This window comes from Leptonychotes weddellii, chromosome 2 (assembly GCF_054177405.1).
Source record: "Leptonychotes weddellii isolate Sample4059 chromosome 2, ASM5417740v2, whole genome shotgun sequence".
NCBI lineage: Eukaryota > Metazoa > Chordata > Mammalia > Carnivora > Phocidae > Leptonychotes > Leptonychotes weddellii.
In genome coordinates this window covers 113,412,987-113,430,133 of record NC_138370.1, presented here as the reverse complement: position 1 = coordinate 113,430,133, position 17,147 = coordinate 113,412,987, and the positions used below count along the sequence as shown (strand labels likewise).

The 17,147-nt window shown below is 39.0% G+C and overlaps 1 protein-coding gene and 1 non-coding gene across 4 annotated transcripts in view; one reads left to right on the top strand and one right to left on the bottom strand.

Moving 5' to 3' along the window:
- HERC3 (HECT and RLD domain containing E3 ubiquitin protein ligase 3) overlaps window positions 1-17,147 on the top strand; it is a 110,990-nt gene that overhangs the window by 33,414 nt on the left and 60,429 nt on the right. For all 3 annotated transcript variants that reach the window (XM_081812156.1, XM_081812155.1, XM_081812157.1), the window contains exons 2-5: window positions 9,733-9,892; window positions 14,287-14,363; window positions 15,215-15,436; window positions 16,414-16,505. In XM_081812156.1, the coding sequence (XP_081668282.1) occupies window positions 9,733-9,892; window positions 14,287-14,363; window positions 15,215-15,436; window positions 16,414-16,505 (551 nt within the window). The remainder of the gene's footprint in view (window positions 1-9,732; window positions 9,893-14,286; window positions 14,364-15,214; window positions 15,437-16,413; window positions 16,506-17,147) is intronic.
- Window positions 3,305-3,442, bottom strand: LOC145720385 (U4 spliceosomal RNA). Its single transcript, XR_014143292.1, has one exon. It is a non-coding gene; the product is annotated as a U4 spliceosomal RNA (small nuclear RNA).

Genomic DNA, 17,147 nt, shown 5'->3' with positions numbered 1-17,147 from the left:
ACAGTGTTGGGGTGGGGGTTCCCTTTGTTACTTTTTCTCCTCTCTTTCTTACTGTTCTCTGTGTGGTCTGTCTTTTGATGTGCTGAAGCTGTTGAGTCAGCCCTTAGTTCTTCTTCAGGAGGAATTGCTCTATAAATAGGTGTGGATTTGGTGTGTTCTGTGGAGGAAGTGAGTTCAGGGTCTTTCTACCTTGCCGTTTTGGACCAGAACCATGCCTCTCTATTAAAATCCTTGTAAAGCATCAGATTATGCCATGATTGACAAATCTGAGTTCCTGAAAATAACTGAGTCACTGCAGCTGATCTTATTCTGACTAGTGGTAGTGCTAATGACTCACAAAGAGTCTTCTCCCCTCCCATTGCCTGTGACAGGCCTCCATATGTTCTGCCTTAATATATATGGTTTATTGCATCTGAAAGCATACATGGTAATTTGAAATTTATGGCTTTGAGAAGAAAATATTCTCAGAAGCATTCTTCATAGTGTGAAGTGGTTTCATCGTCATCGTTGTTGTTATTGTTATTGTTTTGGTGGGTGAGGTTGTATATGAACTCTAAAGCCCATGGTAAAGTCACCTATCTCTGAACTGAGAAATACTGCTCTGAACTCTTATTATAACTGATCTTTTTTTCTCATTCTTTAGTTGAAAAGATTTGGTTTAATGATTGTTTAAACTTGGGCAGTCATACATAGGATTAAGCAAGTAAGCATTTGATATTCCTGGATAATTTAAATGAAGTATCAGCTGCTCAGAGATGCTGCCTGGCTCCAGGAATCCAGCCCTTCACTGTAGAAGAAGGTTAAATGTAATTTTAGTGGGAGCATTTGTGGGAGAGCTGTACCTTTGGTTTTTTGGCTTTTTAAAAAAAATTTAGCCAGGTTGAACAAAGACAGTTTGTGGACTTTCTCTGATTAACCAAAATATAAAACAAACAAAAACAAAACAAAAAGCCTCACACATACAGAAAAAAAAATGTTATTTTAAAATTCTGGCTCTAGGTTTCCAGTTTCAGGAAGGATGGGGTAAGCACATTCTTTTTTATCTCTTCTGCAGAACGCAACTATAAAACCTGGACAGAATAAATGGAGTAGCTATTTGAGGGTTCTGAAAAGCAAATGATGGTAGGTGGATTGGGAACGAAGACCAGAATTCAAAGCACCACGGGATTGCCATTGAGTTCACCAATTTCCCCCTCCTGTCCTCCTGCCATTTGGCCCCAGAGGCAGGAAGAGCTGTGGAAGTACAGTATATAGGCTAGAGAGCAGCAAAGGAGCCCCAAGAAACCTGAAAGTGTTGGGCAGATTTCACAGATTTCAGGGAAGGAGAACTTTGGGAAAGCAACTGCATATAGTCATCTATGAACTCCTGGGCTCATCCCTGAGCTGTTTATGTGTGGATCTTATCCTGCTTAGCATAGAAATGACTCTAAGAACTGAGCTAACACATAGACCACCACCTACATTCCAGACTTGCCTCACATGCAGGGCACAAATTTGAATGGCACTGCAGAAGCTTTGAAAACTACAACAAAATTGTCAACCTTCTCCAGAAGATTTAAATAAGACCGAGAGTCTTATAATACTCAGAATGTTTATGGTACTATCCAAAATCACTCAGCATATGAAAACCCAGGAAAGGGGTGCCTGGGTGGCTCAGTTTGTTAAGGATCTGCCTTCAGCTCAGGTCATGATCCCAGGGTCCTGGGACCGAGCCCTGCATCGGGCTCCCTGCTCAGCAGAGAGCCTGCTTTTCCCTCTCCCTCTGTCTCTCCCCCCATTCCTGCACTCGTGTGTGCTCTCTCTCTCTCCTTCTCAAGTAAAAATAAAATCTTAAAAAAAAACAAAACAGAACAGGAAAACTCAACTAGTATAATAAGGGACAATCAGTAGATGCAGTGCTGGAATGACATAGGTGTTGGGATTATCTGTTGAAGACTTTAAAGCAGCTGTTACACAAATGTTCCACCCAGCTGGCTCAAATTCTTGTGAACTAAATGGAAAAATGAAATTCTCTGCAAAGAAATAGGTGATATAAAGAAGAACCAATGAAACAGCCAAAATGAAAAAGTCATTGGCTGGACTCAGTAGCAGAATGGAGAGGACAGAGGAAAGAATTGGTGAAGTTGAAGATAAGCCAGTAGAATTTCCCCAATCTGAATAACAGCAGATTGAGGCAAAAAATTAAACAGGATTCTGGGGACCTGTGGGACAAGGACAAAAGGTCTGATGTTCATGTCATGGAAATCCCAGCAGGAGAGGAGAAAGAATGTGGTGCTGAAAATGATAATGGCTGACAGATTTCTAAATTTGACAAAAGACATAAACAGATTCAATAAGTGGATTCAATAAGTACAGTAAACCCAAATAAGATAAACCAAAAGAAATCCACACCTAGAAGATCATAACCAAACTTCTAAAAATTAAAGACAAAATACTTGAAAGCAACCAGGGGAAAGACATATTACTTGTAGGGGAATATTCATTGACATCATTATGGATTTCACCCCAGAAACTATGGAGGCCGTAAGTAGCATGGCCACTTTTAAAGTGCTGCAAGAAAAGAAGTCAACTCAGAATTCTGTATCCAGCAAAAAACACTCTCCACAAATGAATGTGAAATGAAGGCATTTTCAGATGAAGGAAAAGTCAGAAAATCCATAGCCAGCAGACCTGTACTGAACCATTGCTAAAAGAAGTTATTTTGACAGAAGGGAAATGATACCAGAAGGAATATCGGAACATCAGGAATGAATAGAGAGCAACAGAAATAGTAGATATATGGGCAAATATAATAAACTATTCTCTTCTTGAGTTCTTTAAAACATACTGATTGACAGCAAAAATTATAACCTTGTGATAGAGTTTTCAAAGTGTTGCAGATGTACTATTTAAGACTGCTGTAGCTTGGGTGGGGAGAATGAAGGAACCTATATAGTGGTAGAGTTTCTGCATTTTACTTGAAATAGTATTGATTCTAAGTAGACTCTGAAAGGATAACTATTTATATTGTAATCCCTAGAGCAATCACTTAGGTAACCATACAAAGAGATATCGTAAAAAAGACCACAATGAATTAAAATAGAATACTTGAAAGTATTTAAATAATGCAAACAAAGGCAGGAATGAGGAAAAAAGCAATGAAAAACAAAGGGAATGAACAGAAAACAAATAATAAAAAAGTAGGTCAAAAATCCAAATGTATCAATGATTTTATTAAATATAGTCTAAACAAAATAATCAAAATATAGATCTTATATTAAATTTAAAAAATTACCCAACCATATGCTGTATATAAGAAATTGACTTCAAAAATAATAATCTAGGAAGTTTAAAATACCTACTCCTGGGCATTTATTTCAGAGAAATGGGAAAAGTTTTCAATTAGCAATAATCGCGCCTCGGATAAACCTCATTGGCTACGATACTGCCACTGCGCAAAGCTTATTATTTCAGAGAAATGAAAACTTATTCTCACACAGTAACTTGTACAGAAATGTTTATTGCATCTCTATAATTGCTAAAAACTGGGAACAGTGCTTTGTGGTACATCCATAATGCAGTGGAGTAGTACCCACAAATAAAAAGGAACATACTACGAGATACGTGCTACAACCTGGATGAGTCTTCCAGGCATTATATTGAATGAAAGAATCCAGTCTTGAAAGGTTAGAAACTATAGGATCCCATTATGTGACAGTATTGAAAATATAAAACTATAGTGCTAAAAAACAGATTAGTGGTTGCCAGGAGTTAGGTATGAGGAGAGTGTGTGACCAAGGGACTTTTTTTTTTTGAGTGATGGGACTGTTCCATATCTTCTTTGTGACATGTGCTTGAATTCATAGACTTGTACATAATAAAAGATCAGTTTTACTGTACAATAAATAAAAAATTTGGTTTTGAAAAACTGACTCTGGTTTGAGTGTCTTGGTTCAGAAACAAGATATAATTCCTGCTGTGGAGAGATCTCTTTTATGGGGGTGGGATCACTTTAAAGTGTGAGTTGTATTATAGAGTTGAGACTCTACTGAGCATAGCCCAGACTCCCCCTCCCCCAAATGTTTAGATGAGAATACTTAAGAAAATAGTTGGAATATGGCTTAGGACAAAACAGATACAGAAGCAAACAATGGAGAGAGAGCCTAGTCATGTTGTGGGAAGACAGGGCACCCCAGGAGGAGAGTCAGGCACTAGGAAATTCTTTTTTGGGGGGATCTGCAGGAGAATTTGGATTATATTTTGTTTTGAGTGGTTTGCTGAGATAATGTTTATTTCCCTCATCCCAGATCTGCAGTAGAAGTCAGCTGCCCCCCTCAGACTGGGTTGACAGTACTGGGGGAACACTGCCAGGGGAGAGCAGAATGTAGCAGCAAGAGGCAGGATGTGCACTAGGGTGAGTCCCGTGGGAAACAGGAACGAGGGTTGGGTGAATGTGAGGACTCAGAATCCACAGGATGGCAGGGCAAAGCACAACATTTCTCACAGGATGGCTCTGCCTTTTGTTTTCTACTCCTAAAGAAAAGTGTAATCCTGGAGTAGACAATTTGGGGAACCTCAGAGAGGAGACATTTAAGTAATGAGTTTAATCTCTTTTGTCATACCAACTGCTGACATTTAATTTATTATAGTTTTATTAGTTAAAATTTAGTAGCAAATATTGAGCACAAATTTTGTATATTCTCTATGCTTTCCATTCAACTGCAAACTACTGAATATATTTCTCATCTGAACAATGAGGAAAAAGTCCATTTCCCATTTTTCATATCTAGGCTAATCACTTCATTGTTACTTTTACCAGTTTCGTATCTGTCTAATCTTTTTCCATGACAGAATGTAATACAGCCTAGTGGGTACAATGGGCTCTAAAGTCAGAAGGACCTGGGATCCAATTCTAGTTTCTCCACTCATTAGTTGTGAATCTTGGCCAAATTACATATGTTTTCTGAGTTGGGGCTTACTATAACCCTGCCTCACAGGGTTGTTGCAGGATTAAGTAAGTGTTTGGCATCATGCATTTCCCTCTAGGCTCATACCATCCTCTCTATTGCCACCCTTTGATGGTTTAATGCCCAATTCACTATTAACCTGAAAATACATTTAAAACTTTGTGGGCTCAAAAACCAAGTAGAAATAATCATAATAACGTAAGTCCAGTTGAACTGCTGACTTGTTCTAAGCAGTACTCCACATTTGCCGCTGTTCTGGCTCATTCCTATTACCTTGCTCATTCTGATTTGAGAACATTGCTAAGGACTGTTAAAGACTTGAAAGGGTTGCTATGAGAGGATCAGAGAGAAAATATACTTTTATCCTCAAAAAATGCCAAATATTTCTTCAGTGTGTTTAATTATTTTAATGTGTGGGTTGAGGTTCTGTCATGATCTGCAAAATATAGCATAGAGTCTTGACAGAATGAACCAGAGAGACTGCATGTGAAAATGTACACTGCAGCCTGAACGTTCCCAACTGGAGCAGGGGAGTGTTCAGGGAGAGGTGTGAATGAAGCCTTCATTCCCACGTTGGCCTGACCTAGGGAGTGGATTCTAGAAGAGGGATTATAACTTCACTCTAACAGATCCCCAGTCTGAATCAGATGAGCTTAGTTTTCTGGCTAGAAGAAATAAAATAAGTTGGACTTGGTGCAGTCACCGGTTTGATTCCTCACAGATTTTTGCATTACCGAGCGTTGCCTTTGGGGCTGTAGGTTTTGTTGTAGCAGTGGTGGTTTGATGGCTAATGCGTGATGGGACAGGAATTGGTTTGTCTTAGGTTTTACCATGCCCTTTTGAGGCTGTTCAGCTGTGGTAAACAAGATCAATAGGGATGCTATTGACAGGTTTTGAGGCAAGAACGTAGTGGCAGATCAGGTAAAGAGCGTCCTGTTAGGCTGAATGCTAATGTCCGGGCAGGAAAGGCTAATGGTTGGCGTAGGAAGTCAGGTATTAGGGGCCAGGCCTCAGTCATGGCTGAGGTGTCAGGCCAGGTACCCAGGCCCAGGAGGACATAAAAGCTGCCCAAATCCTGGAACTGTGGTACAAGGTGGATATTTGGTGTCAGGAGTAGAGTCTGAATCACCCAAGGTACTTCAGAAGGAGTTTCTTACCTTATTCCAAAATAAAGACAGGACTGTTCCTAGTGCGTGAGGCAAAGCTGAGTTGGGATATGGGGTCTAATAGTGAATAGAGGTTAAAGAAGTTGGGCAATGGGAACTACAGGAGTTAAAGCGTCTTTTAGGAGATTTCTCTGACATGAGCATGTTTTCGGTTGCTTAATTTAAATAAAAACTTTGTTTCCAAGTAATATATTTATACAAACTATCTTTAGGTCAAACAGAAGCTCCCTGCCTCCCCTGCAGTTTCACTAGCAGAGACCATTTCTCTGAACAGTTTTAGCTCTTTCTTTTAATATTTATGTTTTCTAAATGACATGCTTATATGCTGTTTCTTGATTTTTTTTTTCAGTATTGGACATAATGTAGAGACACTGGGGAAGATTAGCATTCCTTTATATTCTCCGTCTACTCTTTCCTCTTCCTCACCCCTAGATACTCATCCTTTCCCAAATAATTGATTGCTGAAATCAATTGACAAATTAAATTTTTGATTATGTAAATTATATATGTTTGGTTTTTATGGTTCTGTGTTCAATGATTGCTTTTATTTCCTATAAGACATTTTATGTATTTTCTGGAGTTAATTATATCTTTTTTTTCTTTTGCATAGTAACCTCTGTATTCTCTGACAACTGTAAAACTCATAACAATATAAAACTCATCAGATTGTATTTTGCTTTTCACCTTGGAGACATTCCTTCAACTTTGCCTCATGGGCCTCCTACATTATAGCTGTTTTGGAAATGTTCTTCACCTAAGAATTCTTATGTAAGATTTGTTTGCTGGATCCTGAATCTTCCTTTGTTTAGGAGGCATTATCTTATGGTAACTTTCTGGGAGAGGCAGCATTGGAGGTAAAATATTTTGAGAGCCTCACATGCCTGCAAATTATTCCTTTTTCCCCTCTCTCCTCATATTTTATTCATGGTTAGTTAGATACAGAATTCTCAGTTGGAGGTCATTTTCCTTCAATATTGTGAAGGCATTGCTCCATTGTCTTCTAGTTTTCAGTATTGCTTCTGAGAAATCTAATGCCATTCTGATCCCTGTTCTATTGTATATAAATTGTTTTCCGTTCTGGAAACTTTTAGAGTCTTTTTTGGTGTTCTAAAATTTCAAGATGAAGTCCTCTGAAGTAGGTCTTTCATCAGTCATTATTCTGAGTCCTTCATAGGTCCTATCAATGTGAAATTTAAGTCCTTATGAGAACTTTTCTTGTATTTCTTCTTTGAAATGGTTTTACCTTGTATTTTCCCCATCTCCTTTATGGAGTTCTTATTTTTCCATTATTGGACCTCTTGAAATAATCCCCTCATTTCTTTCTTTTTTAACCCCCTCTGTTTTGCTCTTTGTCTTTTTGTTCTATTTCTTAGAAAATTTCTTCTTTTTTTTTTAATTTAAATTTTAGTTAACATACAGTGCAATATTGGTTTCTGGAGTAGAATTCAGTGATTCATCACTTACATACAACACCCAGTGCTCATCACAAAAAGTGCCTTCTTTAATATCCATCCCCTACTCGCCTCCCTTCATCAACCCTCAGTTTTTCTCTATTTTTAAGAGTCTCTTATGGTTTGTTTCCCTTTCTACTTTTCCCCCCTTCCCATATCTTTATCTGTTTTCTTTCTTAAATTCCACATATGAGTGAGATCATATGGTATTTCTCTTTCTCTGACTGACTTATTTCATTTAGTGTTATACACTCTAGTTCTATCCACATCATTGCAAATGGCAAGATTTCTTTTTTTTTTTTGAAGGCTGAGTAATACTCCATTGTATGTATATACCACTTCTTCTTTATCCATTCATTAGTTGATGGACATTTGGGCTCTCTTCATAGTTTGGCTATTGTTGATAATGCTGCTGTAAACATCAGGGTGCATGTAACCATTCGAATCTGTATTTTTGTATCCTTTGGGTAAATACTTAGTAGTGCAATTGCTGGATCATAGGGTTAGTTCTCTTTTTAACTTTTTGAGGAACCTCCATACTCTTTTCCAGAGTGGCTGCACCAGTTTGTATTTCCACCAACAGTGTAAGAGGGATCCCCTTTCTCCACATCCTTGCCAACATTTGTTGTTTCCTGACTTGTTAATTTTAGCCATTATGACTAGTGTGAGGTGGTATCTCATTGTGGTTTTGATTTGTATTTCCCTGATGCCAAGGGATGTTGAGCATCTTTTCATGTGTCTCTTAGCCATCTGGATGTCTTCTTTGGAAAAATGTCTATTCATATCTTCTACCCATTTCTTAACTGGATTATTTGGTTTTGGGGTGTTGAGTTTGATAAGTATAGATTTTGGATACTAACCCTTTATCAGCTATGTCATTTGCAAATATCTTCTCCCATTCTGTAGGTTGCTTTTCAGTTTTGTTGACTATTTCCTTCATTGTGCAGAAGCTTTTTATTTTGATGAAGTCCCAATAGTTCACTTTTGCTTTTGTTTCCCTTGCCCCTGGAGACATGTCTAGTAAGAAGTTGCTCTGGCCAAGGTCAAAGAGGTTGTTGCCTGTATTCTCCTCTAAGATTTTGATGGTTTCCTGTCTCACATTTAGGTCTTTCATCCATTTTGAATTTATTTTTGTGTATGATATAAGAAAGAAAATGGTCCAGTTTCATTCTTCTGCATGTTGCTGTCCAGTTTTCCCAACACCATTTGTTGAAGAGACTTTTTCCACTGGATATTCTTTCCTGTTTTTTTGAAGATGAGTTGACCACATGGTTGTGGGAATTTCTTCAATTCTTATTTCCCAGTCTGCTTTTGAAAGGTTTTTGTCTTTAAATTCATGCTGCCATATTTTCATTTTCTAAGATGATTTTATTCCTCAAATGTTTGAATGGTCCTTATCTTCTTCTATTTCTCTAACAGCTTAAATATTTTTTCTGCGCCCAGCATGATCCTTATCTTCTGAGTTCATTTTCTCTTTTTTTTTTTCTTTCATGTTAGCATTTTCCTCATATGTGAGGAAAGTGCTGTGCCCAGCCTTTTATATTTAAGAGTGCGGTTCTAAAATGTGAGTGGAATTGTGTGAGGGCAAGGCTTGTTAAGTCACAGGAAGCTGGACATTTCATTGGGGGACCCACAGATGTCAGTGTCTGTGGAGCTTCTCTTTTGGGCCTTTTTTTTTTTTTCAGAGAAATCCTCCTTTTTCTTGGCTAGATATTATGTATGAGGCTGTGTTCTGGAACCTTGGGGGGAAAGGTATTTTCTGGATTAGGGAGGGAGGGCTCTGGGAAAGGAGTCTTATTGTTCCCAAGCAGAATTTTACCAGTCCCACTGGTTTAAGTAATATGCCTCATTCCCACTCACATTTGAGCCTCTCTGGTTCAGTATCTCCCAACAGTAAACCTCAGGCTTCTCCCTGGAGAGAAGCCCCAGGCCCATGGGGGAATACCTGGGATGTATGTGCTGCTGCAGTCATATATGCTACCCAGTGTAGCTGGGCTCTAAACTGATAGCTTGTAGAAATGTATGAAATTTATAATCCCTATAATATACAGATTTAGTGGTTCTTTGTGAAAAACGAAACTGCCTAGAAGGATAATTCTGTGTAAGAAAGTCTTGTGTGATTCCTATTTCTAGGCTCTACATTTTCCTCCTTGGTTTGGTCTCTTTCAGAGCAAATTGGAGCTTTGGCAGATCAGCACATTGTCCATGTGGCATGTGGCGAGTCGCACAGCCTGGCCCTCAGTGACCGGGGCCAGCTGTTTTCTTGGGGTGCAGGGAGTGATGGTCAACTAGGACTCATGACTACCGAGGATTCGGTGGCAGTGCCCAGGTAAGAATGTCACAGACAGGAATCTGAGTTTTCAGATGCCAGTTTTATAAATACTCTTTCCTGCTCTTGCTTTGTTAGAATCCTTGTTATGGTTCTGCTCTCTTTACTTAATTGCTGGTTTGTTTTTTTGTTTTTTGGTTTGTTTTTTTTTGGGGGGGGTGCCACTACTGTGCCTTATACTTTATAGCACTTGTCACAAAAATTGTAATTATTTATAGAAGTGTCTGTCTCCAGTTAAAAAATGTGAGTTGTTCAGGAATTGTACTTTATTTATTCTAGTAACCTAGTTGTTAGCATAATGTTTGGAATTCAATAAATGTTTGAATAAAAAAAGCATCTTTTCTCTTGCTGGACTTACTAACCTTTAACTTAAAATTGTAAGCCTAAATCAATTACTCAATTAAGGACTCTAAACTAGAATCAAAAGTTTGACCCGTTTTCTAATAATAGCCATTATGAGCATTACGAACAGCTAAAATACCAAATATGCAAAAATTTTTTTTTCTTTTTTTTTTTTTTAAAGACTTTATTTATTTATTTGACAGAGAGAGAGACAGCGAGAGCAGGAACACAAGCAGGGGGAGGGGGAGAGGGAGAAGCAGGCTTCCCCCTGAGCAGGGAACCCGATGCGGGGCTCGATCCCAGGACCCTGGGATCATGACCCGACCCGAAGGCAGACGCTTAACGACTGAGCCACCCAGGCAAGCCCAAAAGTTTTTTTGTAACACAAAATACTAATACATGGTTTTGAGACTCAAATATTTATTTAATTTCTGAATCTTAGATGATTTAATAAAGTATCTAACAGATGCTTCAGCACTAAGTAAACATCCAAAATACTGAAGTTACTTCCAGGTGCTTTTCTTAGGGGGTGAAGTCTCAGTGTGTGGAGGTTCTTGGTGATCAAAGAGGCCACTAGTTTATTTCCGCCGCTTAATTCCTGCCCTTTTGTATTACAAACATAGAGCACACCCCTACTGTTGTACTTGTCGTGTTCACTGTAATTGTTTATTTAATGACTGTTTGTCAGACAAAGCTGGGAACTTTTGATGACATGAAACCTGGATTACTCACTTTTGCATCACCGTTGTTAAGGGAGTCCAGCACATTTATTGCTTATTACAAGGCCGTTTAATAAATGGCCTCTCCTCCCCTGCCCAATTATTGTTCCCCTTTAAAGGACAAAATACTCTTCTTCCTCTTCCTTTTTTGCCCTTCTTAGATTTTTGTAACTTTAATCAAAAGCTGTTTTAAGGAAAAGAGGAACATGGAGGTAAGAGTGATTTGATTCATTTCCTGACTTAGAACGTAATATTTTGGATTCATTTTTCCAAAAATTAGTTGAATTTTGGGGAAAAGAGAGAGTAGCAATAAGAAAAAAGGGCACTATATATATTTTAATGAAATTATGTGACTATTAAGGAAAAGATAACGTCACTGACAAAAATATTTTACTTGTTGGGGCGCCTAGGTGGCTCAGTCGTTAAGCGTCTGCCTTCGGCTCGGGTCATGGTCCCAGGGTCCTGGGATCGAGCCCCACATCGGGCTCCCTGCTCCGCGGGGGGCCTACTTCTCCCTCTCCCACTCCCCCTGCTTGTGTTCCCTCTCTCGCTGTGTCTCTCTCTATCAAATAAATAAATAAAATCTTTAAAAAAAAAAAAAGGAAGTCTTCTGGTGCAGTGGCGCCTGGGTGGTTCAGTCAGTTAAGCATCTGCCTTTGGCTCGGGTCATGGTCCCAGGGTCCTGGGATCGAGCCCCGCATCGGGCTCCCTGCTCCGCGGGAAGCCTGCTTCTCCCTCTCCCACTCCCCCTGCTTGTGTTCCCTCTCTCGCTGTGTCTCTCTCTCTGTCAAATAAATAAAATCTTTAAAAAAAATTTTTTTACTTGTTGATGACCAGAGACTCAAAGATTTTTAGTGGCATTTCATTTCTAAAAATGAAGTAACTTGTGTTATAGTAACAATTTAATTTTCATTAGTCATGTCTGAATTAAGGATGACTTCTGAGGCTTTGGTTTGTGTATAATTTTATGTTAAAACTTAATTGAAATTAATTTCTTAATCCATACCCTAGTATTGTGGAAAGTAACATAGCTTTGAAGTCAAACAGCCCTCCCATTCTAATACTGGTACTATTATTAATTAGGTGAGTGACCTTGGGCAAATTGTTTAACTTATCTAAGCCTTGATTTCTTAACTTAAAAATGGAGTTACGTGTTGTGTACCTTTACGAAGTTACTGGGAGGAGAGAATGAGACGCTTAGGTAAAACACGTTATATGCTGGCACTCTTTATATATCCCTCCTGTCCACCTCAAGCCTATCATTTCCCTGTTGTTTCTTTGTTTTTTTGACCTGCTTCCTTTCTGTAACTGTGATTATGAAGATTGTGGTAAGGGTGGCGGTTGACCCATAAAGGGAGAATCGTGGGGAGTTTGAGTGGAAACTGGCCAGGGAAAAAAGGGCTGTTACTGCATAAAATTTCTGAAACACTGGTCCCCTAGGCAGTAATGCATTTTCCAATTTTAAAAAATAGTGGGGTTCTACAAACTTTTGATACCTGTACAACATGGATGAATGTCCAGGGAATTATTCTGAGAGGCAAAAAAGCCAATCCCAAGAGGTTGCCTACTATGTGATTTTATTTATGTAACATTCTTGAAATGACAGAATTTTAGAAATGGAGGGTAGATTAGGGGTTGTCAGGGATTAGGGATAGGGGAGGGGAGCAGTGGTTATAAAAGTACAGCATGAGGAATCCTTATGGTATTCAAACTGCTCAGTATCTTGACGGTGGTGGTGGATACACGAACCTACACAGGTGATAAAATTAATACACAGAATTGAGTACAAATAAAACTGGGGAAGTATGAATAAGATTTGTAGATTGTATTAATATTAGTTTCCTGGCTATGATTTTATACCATAGTTTCACAAAGTGTCACCACTGGGGGAAACTGGACAAAGTATACAAGGGCTCTTTCTGTATTATTTCTTACACCTGCATGTAAATCTACAGTTACCTCAATAAAAAATAGTTGGGCTCTATTTGATACTAAATGCGTATGTGAACTCTGTTTTATAATCTTTTCATATCTGAGAAAATAAAACATTAACAAAGGTAATATCTGCTTGTCACTCGAAATAATCTCCTCCTCCCCCACTGGGCATCTATCTTCTAAGATGCCCCTCTCCTGAGAGCGTGTCCATCTGACTCCTTGACTTAATGAAGAAGATCATGGCAACTTGCAAGCTGTACAATAGAGAGTGGGAGATATTCCCAGGTGCCCAAATCTGTGGGGCAGCACCAAGCACCATTACATGGATTTCTTTTCATTTTTTTTTTTTTTTTTACCACAACCCTGTGAAGTAAGTACTGTTCTTGTCCCCGTGTTTCACATGAGCAAGCCCACAGGAGCAGGATTTGAAAAGAACTCTACGCTCTTCCTCTTTACCATCCTAGGGAATTTAGGTTTTGTCCTTATTTTTTCAAAATTGTGGCAAAATACACCTCACATAAAATTTTGCATCCTAACCATTTTTAAGTGTATAGCTCAGTAGTGTTAAGTATATTTACATAGTTGTGTAAACAATCTCCAGAAATTGCAAAAATTTATCTTGCAAAAAGTAGTCTTTATCCCTTAAATAACAGCTCTCCATTTCTTCTCTCCCAGCCACTGGCAAGCAGCATCAGACTTGATTTGTATGAATCTGACTACTCTGGATGTCTTTCATAAGTGCATTCATAAAGTATTTGCCCCTTTGTTAATGGATTATATCACTTAGCATAATGTCCTTAAGTTTCACCCATATTGTAGCATATGCCAGAATTCCCATTCTTTTGAAGGTTGATTTAATATTCCTTTGTATGAATACACCACATTTTGTTTTTCCATTCTGTTCCATCTGTTGATGGACACTTTAGTTGCTTCTACCTTTTGGGCATTGTGAATAATGCTATTCTGAACATGGGTGTACAGATATCTCTTTGGGACCCTGCTTTCAGTTCTTTTAGCTATACCTCCAGAAGTGAGATTGCTGGATCATTTCATTGCATTGCCCTCATTTTGAAAACCACATAGACAGCAGCCAGATGCCTAGGGATCTCTCTTCTATCGTTTACTCCATTTCCCCTTCAAGGTGGTAATTAACAGAGTGTTGCAATGGGTTTAAGTGCAGATGTGTTTTTTGTTTTGTTCTGTTTTGTTCTTAATAGTTACTGCCTAAGAGGTAGGAAGTTAGTGAAAGACCTAATAGAACTGTATCATGTAAGATTATGCATTTGATTTTTAAAAAGTCTTTTAGGAAAGATGTTATTTATTACAACTGTTGGGAATATTTCTGATCACTGTTTGTGTGTGAATGCCTTCTTAAGAAGAAAGCCTTTTCTGTTTTAGGTTAATACAAAAGCTGAACCAGCAGACGATATTACAAGTTTCCTGTGGCAACTGGCATTGCTTGGCTCTTGCAGCTGGTAATATAACATTGAAATGTATGCTAATGTTATGTTAATTTGGGAATCATTTCTCTTTGCATTTGTATGTGGTGTTATCTAACTGGACACTTTTAACTCACTGGTTAGGGTCTATGCATTCCTGTTAGACAGTGGTGTTTCTGAGACAGCCTTTGTGCAGCTCATACGTTTTCAGGGCGTAGACAGTGAGGAAGGTGGTCATCATTGCTCTCCCAGGGGAGGATGAGAAGGAGGCAGGACTGAATCTCAGTGCTCTTGAACATACAGAAGATTGGTTTTTCTTAGCTGTAGTCACTCTCAAGCGACATTCCACTATCAAGCTCCCAAATAAGTGAAAAGGAGGGAGTTAGGGAAACCTAAGTCAGCAAACAATGCTATATTCCATGTTAGAATAAATTTGAAGGGAAATCTGTACCAACATGTCATGCTCAATGCTCTGTGAGATAGTCCAGGTCAAAGCTGGACCTCCTGAGCCCTGGGTTTCATGATCTTGGTGTGTTTAGAACTAGTTCAGCTCCCTTAGTGGATCTAAGCCTGGTAATTGGCCTCTTCACAACTGAATTGACTTAAACATTTAATTTTTTCTTTTCTTTGTATAAATGTTAATAGCCTTTGAAGGGCAGTAAGACTCAGTTTACCTCTCTGTTGTAATGACAAGTGGGAGTTTTGGTTTTGGCAGTCTTCATAGCATGAAGTGTCTCTGCCCCTTGCGCTCAGGAGAGTTTGGTAGGTTGAGGGGGAGCAACTAACAAATGATCTTACTGGGCAACTGTATTGCTCTAATGAGGTTATTTTTGTGAAAGGAACTTGTATCATGTCTGGTAATACCAGTTACCCTGTTTTTATTTCAGATGGTCAGTTCTTCACATGGGGAAAGAACAGCCACGGGCAGCTGGGCCTGGGGAAGGAGTTCCCCTCCCAAGCCAGCCCGCAGAGGGTGAGGTCCCTGGAGGGCATCCCCCTGGCTCAGGTGGCTGCAGGAGGAGCTCACAGCTTTGCCTTGTCTCTCTCAGGAGCAGTTTTTGGCTGGGGGATGAATAATGCAGGGCAGCTAGGGCTCAGTGATGAAGAAGGTAAGTAAACTCTTTGTGTATACCTCTTTCATTTGTTTAACACATGCTTCTTGAGAATCTCCTGTGGGCTGGCCTCATGTTAGGTTCTAAGGGTGCAGCAATGAACAAAACAGATAATACTGTTGACTTCGCGGAGACTGCATGCTGGTGGGCAGAAGTATAGTATGTCAGATGGTTTGAGAGGAGAGTTTCCTGTTTTATATAAGGTTTCCAGAGAGGGCCTTTTTGATAAGATGTTTGAGCAGAGCCCTATAGGAGGTCAGGTGGGCAAAAGGGGACATGTAGCTATCTGGGCAAAGAATGTTTCAGTCAATGGGAACAGGATGTGTAGAGTCTCTAATGTGGGAAGATAGGTGGTGTAGTCTAGAGTGGAATGAGCGAGAGGAAGAGCAGCAGGGCTGGAGGTCAGAGAGGTAGTATAGGCCTGATGATGTAGGGCCATGGAAGCAAAGGAAAGCATTCGGCTTCCCTCAGTGAAAGGGGAAGACACCGAATGTTTTGAGGAGAAGAGTGATCCAATTTAACTTTGGCTAGCGCAGGCCCCAAGGAGGCTGGAAGACCAGTTTGGAAGCAGTGGGAATAAAGTCAGATTTGAATATACTGTGAACATAGGGCCAGTTGGTTTTGCTCATTGCTGGGTATGTGCTTGAAGTAAAGAGAGGAAAAATGGAAGGATGAAGTTGCCATTTATGGACTGAGGGAAACTCTGTGTGTGTATGTGTGTGTGTGTGTGTGTGTGTGTGTGTGTGTTGGGGGTGGTGAGTGGACAGAGTTGGGGAGTGTGGGGAAACCATGAGTTAGGTTTTAGATGTATTCAAAATGAGATGTCTATTAGATATTCAAGTGGATGTACAGGCAGGAAGCTGAATATGTGAGTCAGGGATCCAGGGGGACCCAGAATTCATCCTAAAATAGTTGTGTATATTTCCATCTCAAAGACAAATGGTAGTGACATTCTGATTTTTCTCTTATTTTAGATCGAGAGTCTCCTTGCCACGTGAAACTCCTACGAACACAAAAAGTCGTCTATATTAGTTGTGGAGAAGAACACACAGCAGTTCTCACAAAGGTAAGGGACTCAGAGTGTTTTGGTTTGTTCTGTGATGCTTTGGTGTTGGGTATGGCACAGATGATGATTATTACTTGATTCGTTTTGATAGTATCTTTTAGAGTAGTGATGGTGTTTAAAAATAGTTCAGTATAAATAACCTTAAAATATAGTATATAGCAACATTCTGTGTTCCTTTAAAACAATTTAAATATGCGAAAAATACAGAGCAATGTACTTAATGTCTTAAAATTATCAACCTATTTTTTCTAAAACTATCACATGCAGAGAGAATGAAAATGTATTTTTATGTTGAACAAACACTGTTACAGATTCACTTCAATAAAATGCCTTAGCATTTGTTCAAGTACAGTTGTTAAAAAAGTAGCTAACTTACAAGGAGTTTGTGGAGCATTTAATTTCTTAGATATGAACGATTGTGCAGAATCATTTCATTTCACCTATCTCTGTTTCTCCTTATTTTGTTTTGCTTCCTAGCACATCATTGTACTTCTTTTTTTTTTAAATTTTTTTATTGTTATATTAATCCCCATACATTACATCATTAGTTTTAGATGTAGTGTTCCATGATTCATTGTTTGTGCATAACACCCAGTGCTCCATGCAGAATGTGCCCTCCTCAATACCCATCACCAGGCTACC